We start from the raw sequence: 18,315 nt of genomic DNA, 5'->3' as shown, positions 1-18,315 counted from the left end.
TCTTCCATAATATTACATAGTGTAGTGTTTTTATAAATTATATCTGTTGTTTGGGGAACAAGACTGACTGAGAATTTTTTTTTGTGTAATTCAGCGTTGATATACGTATTTGAATATAATTGTTTTGAAAGGGCTTTTTCCTCCAGTTTGTATCTGTTCTCGATCTACATTTTTGTAAAGAGTTTATTTTGAAATGATTTTATCATATATAGTACTGAGTTTGTATTGATGAATTCACCCAATACCAATAATATTGAAATTGGTTTTCACCAGTTACTAACATTCAACATAAATTCTTACATAAGTGGTTGATTCTAAAATTCCAAGAGAAATATTATTTTATTAGATTACAATATTATGTTACAATCCATGTTGAATTATAGTTCAAAATGGTTTTTTTTTGCTGGTATCTTTTTGGCAACACTGTTTTTGACAGATCACGCGTGAATCGTGTCTTGTGTCATTGTCAAACTTGTTCAGTTCGGTCAATAATTTAACCATGAATCGACTTACGAATGAACAACGCTTGTAAGTTATTGAATTTTATTATCAAAATTCATGCTTGGTGAAGAAACTGCATCGTGCACTTCTTCCAATTTATAGGCAGTTTCGTCGGCCTACTGAGGAAGCTTGTGACTAAATTTCGAACCCAGTTTACATTATTGGACGTTAAACCACCAACACGCATATGTAGAGTGAGGACCGAAGAAAATATTGCGGCTGTATCCGCCAGTGTTCGTGATGACCGTGAAATGTCGATTCGCCGCCGTTTGCAGCAATTTGGCCTCTGTTACTCCACTACGTGGAAAATTTTGCAAAAGGATTTGGGTGTGAAACCTTTTATAAGGAAGATACAGCTGGTGCAAGGATTGAAGCCATACGACCTCCCACAACGTATAACATTTGGTGAATGGGTGCTGGCAAAGTTGGAAGAAGATCCACACTTTTATCGAAAAATTGTGTTCAGCGACGAGGCTCATTTCTGGTTGAATGGATACGTTAACATGCAAAATTGCCGCATCTGGAGTTTATGTCACGTTTGGGGCCCGTCAATTGGCCACCTAGATCGTGTGATTTAATGCCTTTGGATTATTTCTTGTAGGGTCATGTTAAGGCTCATGTCTACAGGGATAAACCAGCAACGGCTGACACTCTGGAAGCCAATATTGAAGCATTTATACGTGAAATACCGGTCGATATTTTAGAGAGAGGGTGCCAAAATTGGACCTTGCACATGGGCCATATTAAGCGGAGCCACAGACAACATTTGCATGAAATCATCTTCAAATATTAAATTATTTTGATCATTCTATCGATTCCAATAAAGGTTTTATCAATTTTTTCAAATTTTTTAAAAATCATTGTTACTTGTATAAATTTTCTAATAATTTGTGATTTTTTTAGACTGGAAAATAAATTATATTATCCAATAATCATACACAAAACTCACTCACTATTAAAAAACAATAAAATACAATTTCTTGCACAGTGGCATGTTTGAAAGATATATTTAATGACTCACTCATCATTGGTTTAGGTTGTATGTGCTGCTGCTGCTGCTGCTGCTGTTGTTGCTGCTGCTGCTGCTGTGCTTGTCCTTGCTGAATTTGATACTGTTGCATCGCTTGCTGCTGCTGTATCTGTTGATGCATTACAACAGCCTGCTGTTGGGCTTGCTGCTGCTGCTGCTGTTGTTGAGCGTGCTGCTGAGATTTGTTTTGATTCGCTATTTGTTGGGCCTTTTCTGCTGTCATGGGCGAACCCGGAGCCATTACCACCATTCTGAAATTTTGAAGGTGCAAATTATTATTGCATGTGCCAAATTTTCTGGTAGATATCAATTTCCGAGTTAGTATTCAACAACTATTCCAGATATTTATCAGAAGCAGGATTTCATTATTTTATTCATTGATAGATTTGATTTCACTGATAATGATAATTGACCAAAAAATAACATTATACGACGGGGGGACTATTTATATTTTTCGAACTGGCAACACTAATGTCAATAGTTAAAATGTGGCAAAATCATAATAAAGTTTGACATTTTCTAGCATGAATGTACTCACAACGTTCTGATGTACAAGTGCTATTTGTTTTGTTGACAGTGAGTTAAGAAAATTAATTTGACCAAAAAATGGAAATTTCAAGAGAAGTTTTCGTCGGATTATTTTTTACAACTTTCGATGTGGATTATCTCAACAAGAATGTGTCGATGAACTCAGTTCTGTGTATGGCAGTAAAGCAGCATCAAAAACCACAGTATAAAGCTGGTATAGTGAATTCAGTCGTGGTTGTAGTTCGATCGCCAAGACGAGCTAAATCCAACAACAGTTGTTCGTGGAAGAAGCACAGCGAAGCAAATGGTCGCCTGTTTCGTCGGCCGAATGGATCATGTGGCCACTGTTCCACTTGAGCAACGTAGAACGATCAATTCTGAGCGGTACACGACCATTTGTTTGCCGGAAGTTTTCGGAGAAATTCGTAAAACTAACCGCAGAAGACGAATCATTCTCCATCATGACAATGCAAGCTCTCATCTCATCAAACAGGTGAATTTTTGAGCATCCTCCGTACAGTCCTGATTTGGCACCCAGTAACTTCTTCTTGTTCACGAATATCAAAGGTGAACTCCGTGGTTAACGATTTACGAACGCTAAAGAAGCAGTTGAAGCATATTGATCATCAAGGGGAATATTTAGAAAACAATAAAGCCATTTTCATTGAAAAATGTTTGTTATTATTTGCTATTCCCAAAATATAAATAGTACCCCTCGTATAACTGTCAGACATGATCTTGGTTTTGATAATTTCTTAATGGAATTATTATTTTTATATAAATAAACCAGGAAATGTCTACTGTGATAATTTGCAGTTCATGAAACTTTCGGGTTTAATTTTTTTTCAGTAATTTAACTTGTGAAAAATATATGCACGGAGGAACTACATAAATATTATAAAAAAACATAGAAGTGGGGAATGATTTGCAAAATAATTTTAATGAAGGGCGAGAAAACTAGCAACAAAAGACATACTTGTTTCCGACAATGGGATGTTGCAAATTGGAATATGGCTTGATCTGTGTTTGATTTGCTGCATCTGCCTTTGGCGCGGGTGACGTCCTCACTTGGGGGGCTTTTGTTCGAATTTTCGCTCCTGGTTTACCTCCCATTGAGGCCTGCAAATAAAACGTCTATCACCAGAATGGCAACGATTATTATTTAAAAAAAATAAAATAAAAAATGCATTATCGAAATAATAATGAAAAAATAACAATAATTTATGTAGAAGAAGAAGAATATGTTTATTGAAATAGGTAACCCTGATATACAACATTATATGAAACACAATAATTACACTAGTTTACAGCTAATTCACGACTGTAATGCCAAAGGCAGTTTTTTGTTAATTTTTGGTTCCTAAATGCGAAAATGATTGTACCCATTTCCTAACACATGAGATTTTTGAGTTATGATTTTTTTTACAAAAATTTAATGAACACGACATTCCACATTTGCTTTTTCCCTAAATTGAGGAAATTGTTTAAAATCTGGCAACACAGCGGCTCTGCCCAGTATTCGAATCTGCTTCTGCTGTATATGAGGCTTGTAACACCGCTTCTTGAACACCCGATACTCGAAGTTTCCAGAAAATACCAGAAATACAGACCGCTATACAAGTAGCAGGTTGACAATCGGATCATCAATATTGGTTTAACGCGAGTAGTGGTGAGTTAGTATTAGAGAAGCGAGGTGAGCAATCACGTGAATATTAAAAGAGTATCATACAGTGCATTTCTTTAATGTCCCTCCCTTTTATTTTTAAACGGGTCAACTCAAAAAATTTAAATTTGGGATAATGAAATTAATGCATGAATACTTTATTTTGAAGTGAAATTGACAGATGAAACTTTCAAGATGGCGACTGGGCGCCATTTGGAAAAAAATTAAATGGAGAGGGGGGTCTTGTGACACATCATTTTGAAGCTCCTGACGAATACTTCATAACCCTAGAATATGAAGTCAATATCTACACCTACTACAAAATGGCGGAACATTTAATAATTGCCTGAATACATTGACATTTAACTAAATAATAAGCTTCAGGTCAGTTCAGAGGATGCTCGAAATATGGTTGCCTTTAACTTCTTGACATATGAACAGCCTATCCGATATTTCACGCCGCACATTTTCGAACACAGTAACGTCAATATCTCTACAAATATTTATTATTCTCTGCCGTATATCCAATATTGAAGCAGGTTCAGTTTCGTATACCTTTTGCTTCAAATAGCCCCATAAAAAAGTCCAAAGGTATCAAATCTGGCGAGCGGGCTGGCCATTCTGTAGGACCTCGACGGCCAATTCACCGACCGGGAAAAGTAGTATCCAAATAGTTTCTTACTTGTCTGGAGTAATGTGTTGGTGCTCCATCTTGTTGGAATACAATATCCATATCGAAATCATTAGGATTCGCTTCAACGATTTCAACAGTAGTTTCCAGCATATTCAAATGCAGTTCTCTTTTGAATTTTGATCAATAAATAGAGGCCCTACAATATGGTTTCCCAATATTCCAGCCAAACGTAATTTTTTTCTGGATAAGGGTATGTGTTTCCGGAAACACATACCCATTCAAGATTTCGCCCAGTCGTCATCTTGACAGTTTCATCTGTCAATTTCACTTCAAAATAAAGTATTCATGCATTAATTTCATTATTCCAAATTTCAATTTTTTGAGTTGCACTGTATTAGTGTTATCTTTGTGAATAAAATAAGTTGACTCCAGTAAACGCAGTATCACAATTATGAAATTGTCCATAATTATATAAAATAAAAATGTAGATATAGTTCAATAATAGTAATTTCTAGTTTGAAAAATCGTGATATTGAAAAATACACTGCAATATAAGTGCAGCTCCAACACAATGGTAAATAGAAGAAAACAACATACAAATACTCTTATTATTGATATTATTTAGTCAAGTATTATTCTATCTAGCATTTTAAATGGATTTCAATATCTTTTATTTATTGTGTGCATTCTTTGAAAAATGAAGAATTGGTGGCACTTCTTCTGCTTGTTCTGTATACATGAAAATTAGTATGATTTCTTGTGGCATATTTGTGCTCTTCTAAATGTAAACTAATAAGTTCAGGAAAATATGAAGGTGGTACCACGTGATCCGCCCGAGTTGCCGGGGACTTTCAAACGCTCTTAGAATGAGATTCTCATCTAACGCGTTCAGTGCTGTAGTATCGAAGGATTCGACGGTGCCACGAGCATCGTTATAATAAACGGTCGGAAATTGATATTGTGTTTAGTTTATTCGCTGTTGTTATTATTGTTTTTAGTTTTTGTTGACTATAAGTAACTTATCACAAAATCTTCTATAATATCCTATAACGTTAAAAATGACTTTTCAAAATAACAAGTAAACATTCTGAATGATACCTGAAAGTGTGTAACAATTTGAAACTTCAAATAAAAAAAAAAACTTATGCAGCATTCATAACATTATATATTGAGATGAGTTGTGCATTTCTGTTTTCTGTCAAGTTTTTAGCATAACAAACATCCTCAATTATGTGTCTTGTATATAATTCATCAGGAACATTATAATTGTCTTTGCATAATTCCTAAGCTTCGAATTCCATTTTACATTTCATTCATAAACATTGTTGAAGGTTAAATGCCTTTATTTACCTTTTGATGTCAGATGAATCGAAGTTAGATTTCGTCCAACAGAATGTTACCATTATACCCAGGTACGCTTTGTTGTTACTAACATCTAATCTCATGACGCTTTGTTATGATAAACAATTAGAGGATAATATATTTCCTGAGAAGAGTATTATTGAGATATTTTCCTTATATAAATTCTTCATTGCATGTAACAATTAGTCATTTCAAACGTAATTACCATCAGTTGGTTAGGATAGACACAATTCAACAGGTGGCTGCCTTGACTGTCTTATGACAGGATATGACCTTCATTCGATTTCCGAGATGCGCTAAAAGCAAATTTCGATTTCAATTGTTTTTTCTTAATAGTAAATTAATAAGTCTGGTCAGACAGGAAAAAGGTGTTTTTTTTCCGAGGTGAGATTTCACGAGGAAGGCTGTGTGGTAATTCCTGATTTGATTTCTGAATAATATCTACATAAAAGGCTTTTCCTTTTTGGAAGGTAAGTTTTGGCGATTGATATTTGAACTTTCTAACAGTTACACTTGCAGATCGGTTGGCTTTTTTATAATTTAAGATAATTTAAGGTTTAAGATACCTAAATTTCTTCCCTGATTTGTGAGGAGGGTACGCCATTTACCATTTTGTTAGGCCCATGAGGTGTAGATGGAATTTTGGTTTGATATCAATGTAGATGGGATTTTGGTTTACTATCAATGTAGATGGTTATATTTAGAGACCAGTTACTCAGTATTTCTGCTGGTTCATTGTCAGCCCAGTCAAGAGGATTCAAGGATTCCCAATAAAGCAACAAGCTTTAACATCAGGACTTATAATTCTGGACGTTAGCCCTGGAGAAAAGGTTAGGTCTATCCATTAATTATAACTCCAGGATCCAAAGAATTATTTATATTAAGAGAAGATAATACTTACCACTCAACATTTAAATTTTAAATAAATAATCATCAGCAATATGATATTGAAAGAAATTAACATGTGAACTCATGTATTGGCCAATATAAGGGGGATGTAAAATAACTTAGGAAGTTTTCAAATGAAAAGTACAAATCAATAGAAGGTAAATCATTGAAATATCCCTTAAGGGAAATAGTAGTATTGTACATACATTTTTATTGTTGATACCTCATTATATAACCGTACAGTTCAACAGGTCTTTCAATCATTTTTGTTATTTCTCTGTTTTTGTCTGTAAATAGAGTGGCGCCCTGTCGAAGAGCACCCACATTTAATGAACCCATGACTCGCTCCCTAACACCAGAGCTGCCGTGCCTATAACACTAACATTCAAAACGCACAACAAGTTTAAATTAAAATAGGGTTATAATCCTTAAATGTCGTTTTTATATGAGCGCAAGCCTATGGTAAAAGAAAGAAATTAGCTCCGCACTTCGTTTCGAGGTCACTGATAACTTTGTTAATTTATGAATGAAAGTAGTGGGAGTGGACTTACTGGTTGATTTTTACTATGATACAACCGTAAAGAAACTGGTAGCCACCGTTAAGTTTGTAACATGATTCCGATTTTGGTGAATCTATTTACGTTTAGAACAATGCGCATACCGCGATTTTTAAGTTTTTGTGATTGCGATGTTTAGATTGAACAGAAAAATAATAGAAGCACAGTAATCAAAATGTAGGGAGGGGAACGAAGAGCATATATCTTTAAACTTCTCGAAGGCTCACAGAGATCTCCCAGTATAATATAGGAAACTGGTAAAATCCAGATTATAATGTACATAAACAGGAATAAACCATTTTCCCGGAAAACATTTTAAAATCGAAGAAATGTAACACTTCACCTGAAAGATGATTCGTGTTCTGACTAACGTAATAATAAATATATACTTACGGGAGTTTGAGCACCAATAGTTTGTGTTGAAACCGAACTGGCAGGTCGGATACTGGCAGCATTGGAAGGCAGTATGTTCAAGGGTCGCGTCGCTTGTTGTTTGGGTTGAATTTCATTGGTTGGTCTTGGTTTTGTTATTTGTTGAACCGTTCCTTGTGTTGCGATAGTTTCTAGATGAAAAAAAAAAACATTTAGTTCTCTTCTAGAATTATATAATCCATATGCAAATGTTCTCTTGGTAAAATTTATTTTACTGCAAAGTACACGTGGAATGTTTACTTCTATCCAGTTTTGACCTGGTTCGTATTAAATATATCAGAACACATATAAAATAAATGCTCTTATGGCGTTCAATTTCACAATTATTTTATAAAATATTTTCATGAGGGTGACAAGTTATTTACGTAATATATGTTAGGAGGGGAACGAAGAGTACGTCTACAACTTCAAAAGTACTCTCAGAGATCTACTTTTATGATATAGGAAATTTGCATTCATCGGAAAACTTCAGGTTATAGGTTTTATAATGCAGAAGCTACCGAATTTCCAGTTAGTAAATATCACATACCCTGTCATTTTTCTCAAAAAGTATTTATTTATTCACCAATTTTTGTGTTGTCCCCAAGGGCGTCACCAACGGGGGGCAGACGGGAGCAAATGCACCCCCCCTAGAGTTCAAATGTAGCTAGCCACAAAGTGATCAAAGTGCGAGCAATTGATTTCCTTACCTATTAATAAATTCCGCATCACATGACAAAACGTAAATAAATTCACAAGGTTTAATGTATATTGTAGAAAGTATTGAAATATTCAGAATAACATTAAGATTTTGACATCCGTTTTTAAAATCGCCGCCATTATCATCACGACTATATCAGATTTGCCATTAAACAGTGTAAAAATATGTAGGTATGGTGTGTCTGTGTGTTGTATGCATTGCATTTCTTTCTACGACAGCCGTTCACCAGTCTATCCAAATCCAAAATAGAGTAAAACAAAACAAAACCGAAGCGTGATGTTCACGTGATCGCCCAGTGTCAGATGGAAAGAGCAGCGTTCATTGGTGAATTCGCCTTTTTGGTACGAGTTCGGTTCCCTCAGGGTTGTAATCAGTCGTTTGTGTGGCGTGCGTTATAGTATATTGTTTAAAATTGTTTTCCAAGATGTCCAGTACAGACACTGCTGATGACACTGTGAGCTATCCTCTGAGTCCAGCCAGGAAACGATCCAAAAAAAGACATTTGAGTGTTGAGATGAAAGAAGTGATTTTAAATGTATTCAAGAAAGAGATGGAAGAAATTGAGACATCGACTGTCGACGAAGTCGAATCGAAAGTTTTCGATAAAATTGGAGTGTGTTGCGCTTCGATTTACAATGTTTTACGGAAATATAAACAAAATCATACATTTTCCAAACCGAATATAAATCAGAATCGTCAAACCATTATAAAATCAATAGATGATGCTGATAAACATGCAATCAGGAGGAAAGTGCATTTCAGAAATGAAATACCCACGATAGATAAAGTACTCACAGAAATAAATGAAGATGTTTTATTGCTAAGTTTTAAGCGGTCAACATTCCATAAAGTATTGAAACATTTGAATTTTGTATAGAAAAAACGGGGGCGCAATAGTTTATTATTGGATAGAGAGGAAATTGTGTTATAGAGAACAACAGAGAACAATTTATTATATGGATGAAACCTGGGTTAATGCTGGTCATACTACCCCTAAAGTAAGGGTCGATGAAACTGTGACCTCATCTAGGAGGGCCTTTCTAGATGGACTATCCACCGGATTAACAAATCCATCAGGTAAACTTATATTTATATTAAGACCTGCCTCAATCTCAATATATAAAAAGTAACCCGAGTATTTGTTTTATTTACTTACATAACTCTTCATAATTTCAGGTAAAGGAAAACGGCTTATTATTTGTCATATCGGCAATGAGAATGGGTTTGTTGCTGAAGGGCTGTGGTGTTTTGAGTCGAAGAAAACTGGAGATTATCACGGATAAATGAACGGTGAATCTTTCGAACAGTGGTTTTCCAAAGTTCTACCTCATCTGGAGGATAATGCTGTGATTGTAATGGACAATGCACCTTATCATTCGCGACGGTTAGAGAAGATTCCGACGTCTTCAAAGAAGGTTGAAATGCAAAATTGGCTGCGATCAAAGAATATTAGCTTTGAAGACTCAATGCTGAGTGTACAGCTACTAAAAATTGTCAAGGAGCGCAAGCTTGAATACCAAAAATATATAGTCGATGAGATGGCAATCCCATCGAGTTAATATGGGCGGATGTGAAGAATTTTGAAGCTCAGCATAACACCACGTTCAAATTTGCAGATCTCAAAGTACTTTTTGATGAGGCTTTGAAAAGAGTCACAGCGGAGAAATGGGAGAAGTGTGTTCTGCATGTGATATCGGAAGTCGAGACAAAGATGTGGAAGCTTGATAACATAATAGAGGCACAAATCGAACCACTGATAATTCAGATTGGTGAGGATGACACTACTGATGAAGAGACAAATTCATCCAGTTGAATAATTTTGATTAATATTCCTTTTGATTTTACATAAAATAAAAATTATCAATAAAGAAATAATTACGTCTCTTTTCATATAATGCTTGAGCGCGCTGTGAAAAATCCGATGAAAATCTTTTTATATTACACATATTATCTGCATTTTTCCCGTTAAACTGCAAAACTTGTGCATTTCACTAGTTATTATAAAAAAGTTTTCCTAAGTATGATATAGCATTTGCGATCAACAAGATGTTGGTTCTAAATACGACCCTGGCCACTTCTTGGGATTTTCAATATCACGTGCGTAGGGCATGTCAATGTTTACATCCACTCTATCTTGGATTTGAATTTGCTTTAAAGTAGAAGTTATTGTTACGAACATATAATTTTAATTGATTTTGTAGACAACGCCATCTGTAAGGGTTCATAAGAAACATCTACAGCCTACAGTTGAATAAATCGACTACAATTCTTGTAAAACCTAGTATTGCTACTCGACACTAGATGGCGCTTGTTCAATGAACTCTCTGTTGAAATAAATAATTATTACTGTGTTTGAAAGTTTGATTTAGTTATTGTGCTGTCGAGGGCTTGTGAAGTTTTATACATTGGGCCCTAGCAGAACTTGGTTTTAATTCTGTTAACGAATCCAGTATGGCGCTGTTGTCAAAAATATGTTTCTGTGGGTAAAACAGATTACCTACTATCCGACATCCGATTGTCAAACGTCAATGTCGTCAATCAAATATCAAATCATCCGATCTGACTGACGATAAAACAAATGATCTGTACGTACATATATAAATTAGAATGCGTCTGTTGTCAATATCAGTTTGTATTTCAGTTCATTGATTCCGTTATTCTTGTGTTTCATTGTGAAAATGCTGTGTGCCAAAACTGTAATGATTTGCAGAGTAAACGTCATCGGTTTCCTCAACCAGAACTTTTGAACTTTTTGAAATGTGGATGGAAAAAGTTAACAATCCGTTGCTGATTAATAAAACGAAGGAGTAAATTCATAAAAGTCATTTTGTGTGTCATGTGCATTTCAAAGATGAGTTCAAAGTAGTTAGTCACATAACCCTTTTTAGCAGGTAAACTTTTTCTGTCTAGTAAAAATGGCATTTTCCAAGTTTGGGTTTATATTCCGTTAATAGCCGGTTTATTTGAGATTTGTTGTTCTGATATTGTAATCTTGTTATCATTGTAATTGTGTAAGGTTGAAAAATAAGCTATTTTCAAGGGAGACATAATATACTTGGTCGTTGCTCAATAACCATTATCCAATGCTCTCTGGATGAGCTATAGTATTTTAAATTTGTCGCGTTTCGATAGTTCTCCATTTGTCCAGTAGATGGCGCGCCGACTCGTCCAAAAGTTCTATTAAGGGAACATTCACCTTGATTTTGAACAGTCCATGTAGGTACTAATTTAACCAACAAATTAAGACAAATTGAACTTACGATTCTGTTGAGTCTGTATGGTAGCAGCCTGGGGATTTTGTTGAAGAAACATCCCTGGAGTGCCATCTGCTTGTGTGCCTCTTATGAATATTGGATTCTGTAACTGTAAAGCTTGAGGTTGGAGGCCGTTTGTCGTCCATACGTGTTGCAATCCGTTAGCTGCAAATTGCCAAGGGGCAAATTGCATTGCCTGACCATTTGGCTGTAACAAAAGAAGTTTTTCAGAAATGGCACATCAAATATAAGTATCACTAAAACATGATTTGGATTTTGTTTCATATGAATGGCAGGAAATACATTGAATCTGAAGCAGTCCCATTCATTATATGCATTCTTGCTAGCAGGTTAATTCACGTTTATTGAACCCAGGAGACATAATAAGAATAATAGTAATAATAATAATGAATCGGTAAACCCAACAGGATTTGCCCATTTACAGAACATAAAGTAAATAATCAGTACAGTAAATTAATGGTTGAAGAATTAAAAAATATATAAATATAATCAAGTCAAGCTGCTAGAAAGTAATTCTATGAAAATTAAAAGATATATAGATGAGTAATATTCCGATCACTCCAAATTTTATTTCATATTACAGTGTATGTTTTTACGGATGGTGGAATACGAGACGTTGCTTTTCCGTTATAAATTATTCAAAGGTCGGCGTTTCGCCATCATCTCAGATGGCATTATCAAGGCGACAACAAATCTTGAAAATGCCGTCTGAGATGATGGCAAAACATCGGCCTTTGAAAAATACACAACGGATGAACACCCGAAGAAAGCAACTTCATATGTATATGACAATTCTGAGATTAAAATAGAATGACTGAAAGAAAGATAATTGGTGCATCATTGCATCGATGCAATAATAATAAATGAGTAGTAGCCCGCGAAATTTGAACATTCATCTTATTTTTTGAACAGTCGTCAAACTTCCAGATTGAAATAATGTCATCTGAAGTTCCTGAACATTCTGAACTTATAAGTAAAGCGAAAGTAGAATTGAACATTGAAATTCAACAAGCGAAAAAAATAAATAAAAACTCAACACTTTATTTTTGAGGACTGATAGACCAAACTTTGGTGATAACGTTGGTCTAAAGATGGAAATTGGAGAGGATTCAGAAGTTAGTAGTGAACACAGCAGACATCTGTACAATAAAAATAAAACAAAGCAAGCACCAAAGCAGATATAGATATATCTGTAAAAAGGAACATAAATGAGTTACATATGAAGAAATAAAAGAAACTTAGTAGTTGGAAATGAAATCTAGAAGAAACTGTTAAGGAAGGAGGTCATAAGTAAGGCCAACAGTTCAACTTTGTTAGTAAAGATTTCTTGTGAAAATAGTTGTATTCTTCTTGTGAATAAAGATCAGGAATAAATAAGCATTCTACTCATTGTCAAAAAGCCAATAGACATAATAATATATTAGTAACACATGGGCTGAAAATCCCGGGCTTAAGAAATAAACCGCGATTTTTTTTTTGTTCAAAATTGGCTTCATTCATCAACTTAATCTCCTTCAAGAGCTACACAGTCATTCCAACGCCACTCTAGTATTTCAATACCAATTTTGTAGAAGGATTTATCTTTTGCCCTAAAATAGGCCTCAGTTTCAGCAATAACCTCTTCATTCGAGAGAAATTTCTTACCGGTGAGCATTTTTTTGAGATCTGCGAACAGCCAGTAGTCACTGGGAGCCAAATCTGGCGAATACGATGGATAGGGGAGCAATTCGATGTTCGATTCATGTAGTTTTGCCATTGTTTTCATTGACTTTGTTGATATTTCTCTTCTCAAGATGGTTGGTGGACATAACACCACGCACATCCCAAAATACCGAGGCCATAACCTTTCCAGGCAATTGTTGTGCTTTAGGGTGCTTTGGACGAGATTAACCAGTTGCTCTCCACTCAGATTATGATCGTTTTGATTTCAGAGTGAAGTGATGGATCCATGTGTCATCCATTGTCACATATCGACGCAAAAATTTCGCAGTGAGCTCGCGCGGCGCCCACTATAAACAGAGCTTTCTCATAGTCGAATGTTCATGCAATATGAAGCCAATACGTTCTTTTGATATCTTCAAAATGTCAGCTAACTAACGCAACTTCACTTTTCGATCATTCAAAACGATTTTGTGGAGTTTTTTAATGTTTTGTAGTGATACTGCCTCATTTGGACGTCCACTGTGTTCTACATCATCGGTGTCTCTGCGACCACCTTTGAAGTCAGCAAACCAAAGTTTAATTGTTGTTTCTGATGGAGCGGAGTCCTTTAACACTTTTCAAGCCATCGTTTCGCTTGTATTTTTTCCCATCAAGAAGCCGAAATAGTTTTTGATCCATTGTTTTGAAAATAACAAAAGTAGTGTCACTCTTAGCACAAGAAGTCACAAACTTATGAGTACAATATCATGAAATTTCAACAGCTCTCTTTTGAAGGTTGATACTAACTGAAAAAGCGGCGAATGCAGTATGACTAGCGCCATCTATGTGTTAGGCCCGAGACTTTCCAGCCCAGGTAGTAAATGAAGAATCCATTCGTTGACAAAATGGTTTAGACTTTCGCGGCTGAGGTTTTCAGTGTCCTTGTTTTTCGTGTTTGAAAGCCGTTGATTTTTGGAGTTTCTTCCTGACGTTTCGCTGGCGCGAGTGGCTAGCTTCTTCAGAGGTTTAACCATCAAGGCTGTGTTTTCCAACAAAACAGAACTAATTGCCCCCAACCAGGGATACTATAGCCGACTGGTACTGGAGGCAATAGAGATCCACAAACACACGGAGCATTTCAACAGAAAAGAAGAAGCGGTGAACCTCAATCCAATATGGAACCCCATTTTAAGGAATTCGAGAGTAACGAACAGCAAGGCCTAAAATCGCTTTATGAAGCCTAAAAGTTAGCCATGATGGTTAAACCTCTGAAGAAGCTAGCCACTCGCGCCAGCGAAACGTCAGGAAGAAACTCCAAAAATCTACGGCTTTCAAACTCGAAAAACAACGACACTGAAATCCATTCGTTCTTCAAAGATGCGAATTTCCATCAACAAATGGAAATTGACCCCATGGAATTTAATGAACGAGCATGAAGGTCTTGAAAATATATGTTGTGGTCACACTGAAGCTTGTCCCAGAAGTTCAATTAAATTTCCAGTTGAGGAAAGCCTATATTTCTTTGAATGTTTGTTTACATATTATATTTAGAATCTACCGGGTTTACTGAACAATGTATTAATCTATGCCTAGGTCTACTGAAATATTATAATATCCATGCCAAAATATTGCTGTCATTTTCTAACTACTGTCAAATTCTACTGGTTATTTATCATTAGAATCTTACTTGTAACGGACTGATAATTTGTGCGGTCGGCTGTGTGCCGATCATCGCTTGGGAAACTTGAACACATTGTCCTTGTTGAGTTTGAGCAACTTGACCCTGACTACTTGCAACTTTTTGCATTTGCACTTTTTGAGTTCCCATGACCTATGGAAAATTTCGTATTGGTGAGTGGAAGATTTTATCATTATCATTTTTATAGTATGGATCTCATTTACTTGCTATATTATCTTTCATCGCTATTTCTGTAACTTCTGCTAGAAAAGTGTGATGCTAACAGATTAAGTTGGAAAATATAAATATCCATTTAATCAATCAGAATGTACACTGATGTATTTTTACTTTGAGAAATCATCAAAATGGAATTAAAAACATTTGCACACGAACTAAGAATTGAATTCAACTGAATGAAGATAAAAGAAAGATCCACTAATGAAGCTGAATTTTCCACAAAGTTATTTTCAAAAATGTACAGCGAGACCTACTTGAAAGCGGGACACCTCCCTAAAATTTGTATCTTGTCTCCGATTTTGAAGAACTTAATTTTAAATTGCAGAGCTCAAAAAACTGTACTTTTGATGCAAATATCATTTTCATACGCCTGCTGCGAATATTTTCATACAAGAAATCGAATTAACGATTTTTTAGCAAAAAATTCAAAGTCACCATTGGACTGGGCACCCGCTCAAATGGTGGTATGCCAAATTTCAACAAAAAACATTCAATATTGATAATCCTGTGGTCGAATCAACATTCACATTGTATTATGATAGAATGTTAACTGCACACCTCTTAAATGGTTTTTAAATCTTGGTGAGTTGGCCGTGAAACACCATGCTCTTTTCATTTGGCACTGGAAACAAAAATACTATTGAAACAGTAACGTCACATTATGCCAGATTAGTAAGAAACATATTTTGTAAAGCGGTAGGAATTTACCATGGGAGAACTGAATATGCTAGATAAAATAGAACTTGTGCGCCTTATCGGAGATAATGCTCTTTCGGCAAGAGAAGCTAAGCTGCCAGAGAATTTCATAACAGACATCCTGATAAACTTCCAGTAAGCAGCAGTGAACCGTAAATTCTGTTTTTAACGAAACAAGTTGTGTATCGAGACATATGCTCAAAAACAGAAACAATCCACATCGTGAGAATGAAAATGGCGCGTGAATATTGCAATATTTCCGTAATAATCCTCATTCAAGCTAGCGAAGTTTGAACTTAAATATCCCTAGAGAAAATATCAGGGGATGCATTGGGAAAAATAAAATTAAACTATTCGAACCAAAAATTTTACACACTCCGGGAGATGAAGAAAGAAGGTTAGAATTCTGTTTGTGGGAGAATGTATTTGATTGATGTAAACTTCTTCAAAACAATTTTGTTTAGTGATGAAGCTACGTTCTCCACAAATGGGGTAGTCTCGTCCCAAAATTCAAGGAACTGTTCTGCGGATAATCCTAATTGCAATATTCCCATAAAATAAATGTGTGGTGTGGAATAATCCAAGATAAGATTATCGGTCCGTTTTTCTTCGAGAGTAATCTGAATGGAATTATATGTGTAGACTTTTTGAGAAATGAGTTTTGGGACGCAATACATAACATACTAGTGCAGGATCGCCTGAATTTGAAGTTTCAATTAGATGGGTCTTCTGTACATAACGCAGTTATTGTAAGAGAATGGCTAAATAATAATTATGGAAATCAATGGATAGGTCGAAATAGTCCTTACATTGAGTGGCCGCCAGGTTCATCGGACCTGATTCCGCTAGATTTTTCATTGGGGTACTGTGAAGCAAAAAGTTTACAAGTCCAGACAGCAGTCAGTAATTACAACAGAACAACTGGGAAAAGTTATATTGACTATTAGAAGAAGGTATGAGAAGTGCATTGTAATGAATGCAATGAATGGAAAATTTTATGAACGTTCATTACTGTTTCTGTCTACAATAATTTGTTGAATATTGTTTTTCAATTGTTTAATTTGTCCAATGATTAACTGATCAGATTTCAACCTGTAAGAATATTCGCAGCAGGCCTTGGTTTTTGTAGAAAGAAAATGATATTTGGTCTCAAATTACAGTTTTTTGAGCTCTACAATTCAAAATTGAGTTCTTCTAAATCGGAGACAGGATGCAAATTTTAGGGAGGGGTCCCGCTTTCAAGTGGTTCACACTGTATACAGGGCTTTTCATGATGAGCGTTAATTAGCCGTTTCTGACAAACTATTTAACGGATCAACCTGAAAATTTCACAGTATGCATAAATCAATATGACCTACAGGCCTAAAATATTTCAGACGAAGCGGCGTTGTCGCTTCTACTATAAAGTAGCGGCTTCTTTGATTTTTCAAATGGAATACCCCGTATATAATATCATACTATGATTCTTTATCACTTTGTCAACAAATTCATATACTATTTCCCTATACCTATCTATTACCGTTTAGAAGATATAAATTAATTTCGATATTTTTTTTACCAAACATGAACTTTTATAAATGCTGATAATCTTGAACTCTCTTGCACTAAAACGATCAAATTTGAAATGGAGTGGAGTGATACTATGAGGATCTTCACCCCAAGTCATATTTTCATTTGCCTCATACAGGGTCTTCAAAACATGCAGATACTTTGATCTCATGAAAAAATGAGTGGAACTCAATTTTTTCAAATGGAACACCCTGTATATTTCAACATTTTTTAACTCTACATCCAATTTTAAATTAACTTTGTTCAGATAATACTTTTTCTATTTTGAACCGTTTTCGAGATAAACTGTTTCAAACGGAAACTGACGTGGTTTTCTTGCTCGTTTTTTTGAATTCATCACTTATTTTGGATATTTTTTTTATACTTAGTAATATTTCTTTTTGATCCAGTTTTTTTAACTGTCTCAGATAAGTCAATTCGAAATTGGTATGTACCTACCTTAGAAAAAGTTACAATTTGTATACATTGATATCCACAACTTCCGAAGCCGAATAATAATGTGATAAATCGACTACTAAAAAACTGTAGGTTGAATGGAACCTTCCGTCCGAAAATCATTCGTAAGAAGACTAAAGTGAATGATGATGACAATGGTATAACAGTTTTGGGATACTTTCATCCATTTCCAAATGCTTCTCTGCACAAGGCTACGTGACAATTTGTCAAATTCTTAATAAGTATAAATGGCATCCCTATAAGTTTTACTGTGTCCAACATTTGAAAGAGACTGATTTACCTCACAGAGTGGAATTCTTTGAATGGTTACTTGTCAAGACTCAAGAGGATGAACATTTCCTTGACAATATCATATGGACAGATGAGGCCAAGTTCACAAAAAATGAAGTTTTCAATAGACACAACAGTCATTATTGGGCGTCAGAAAATCCCCATGTTGTCCGCCAAAGGGGTTTTCAAGAAAGATGG

General features: G+C 35.3%; 1 protein-coding gene and 1 long non-coding RNA gene across 5 annotated transcripts in view; one reads left to right on the top strand and one right to left on the bottom strand.

Moving 5' to 3' along the window:
* LOC111511375 (uncharacterized) overlaps nucleotides 1–18,315 on the bottom strand; it is a 113,885-nt gene that overhangs the window by 15,447 nt on the left and 80,123 nt on the right. For 2 of the 4 annotated variants that reach the window (XM_074174052.1, XM_074174050.1), the window contains exons 6-10: nucleotides 14,899–15,042; nucleotides 11,556–11,757; nucleotides 7,557–7,726; nucleotides 3,036–3,193; nucleotides 1,523–1,782 (exon numbers count right to left, since the gene is read on the bottom strand). In XM_074174052.1, the coding sequence (XP_074030153.1) occupies nucleotides 1,523–1,782; nucleotides 3,036–3,193; nucleotides 7,557–7,726; nucleotides 11,556–11,757; nucleotides 14,899–15,042 (934 nt within the window). The remainder of the gene's footprint in view (nucleotides 1–1,522; nucleotides 1,783–3,035; nucleotides 3,194–7,556; nucleotides 7,727–11,555; nucleotides 11,758–14,898; nucleotides 15,043–18,315) is intronic. The other 2 variants (XM_074174051.1, XM_074174053.1) reach the window with 2 other exon arrangements.
* On the top strand, nucleotides 7,720–10,177 carry LOC141481812 (uncharacterized). Its single transcript, XR_012465194.1, has 2 exons — nucleotides 7,720–9,372; nucleotides 9,472–10,177. It is a non-coding gene; the product is annotated as an uncharacterized lncRNA (long non-coding RNA).

This window comes from Leptinotarsa decemlineata, unplaced genomic scaffold, assembly GCF_025532065.1.
Source record: "Leptinotarsa decemlineata unplaced genomic scaffold, Ldec_3_MD MMD2_tig00000505_RagTag_RagTag, whole genome shotgun sequence".
Classification (NCBI taxonomy): domain Eukaryota; kingdom Metazoa; phylum Arthropoda; class Insecta; order Coleoptera; family Chrysomelidae; genus Leptinotarsa; species Leptinotarsa decemlineata.
The sequence above is the reverse complement of the archived record's forward strand: the minus strand, read 5'-3'. Positions and strand labels throughout refer to the sequence as shown.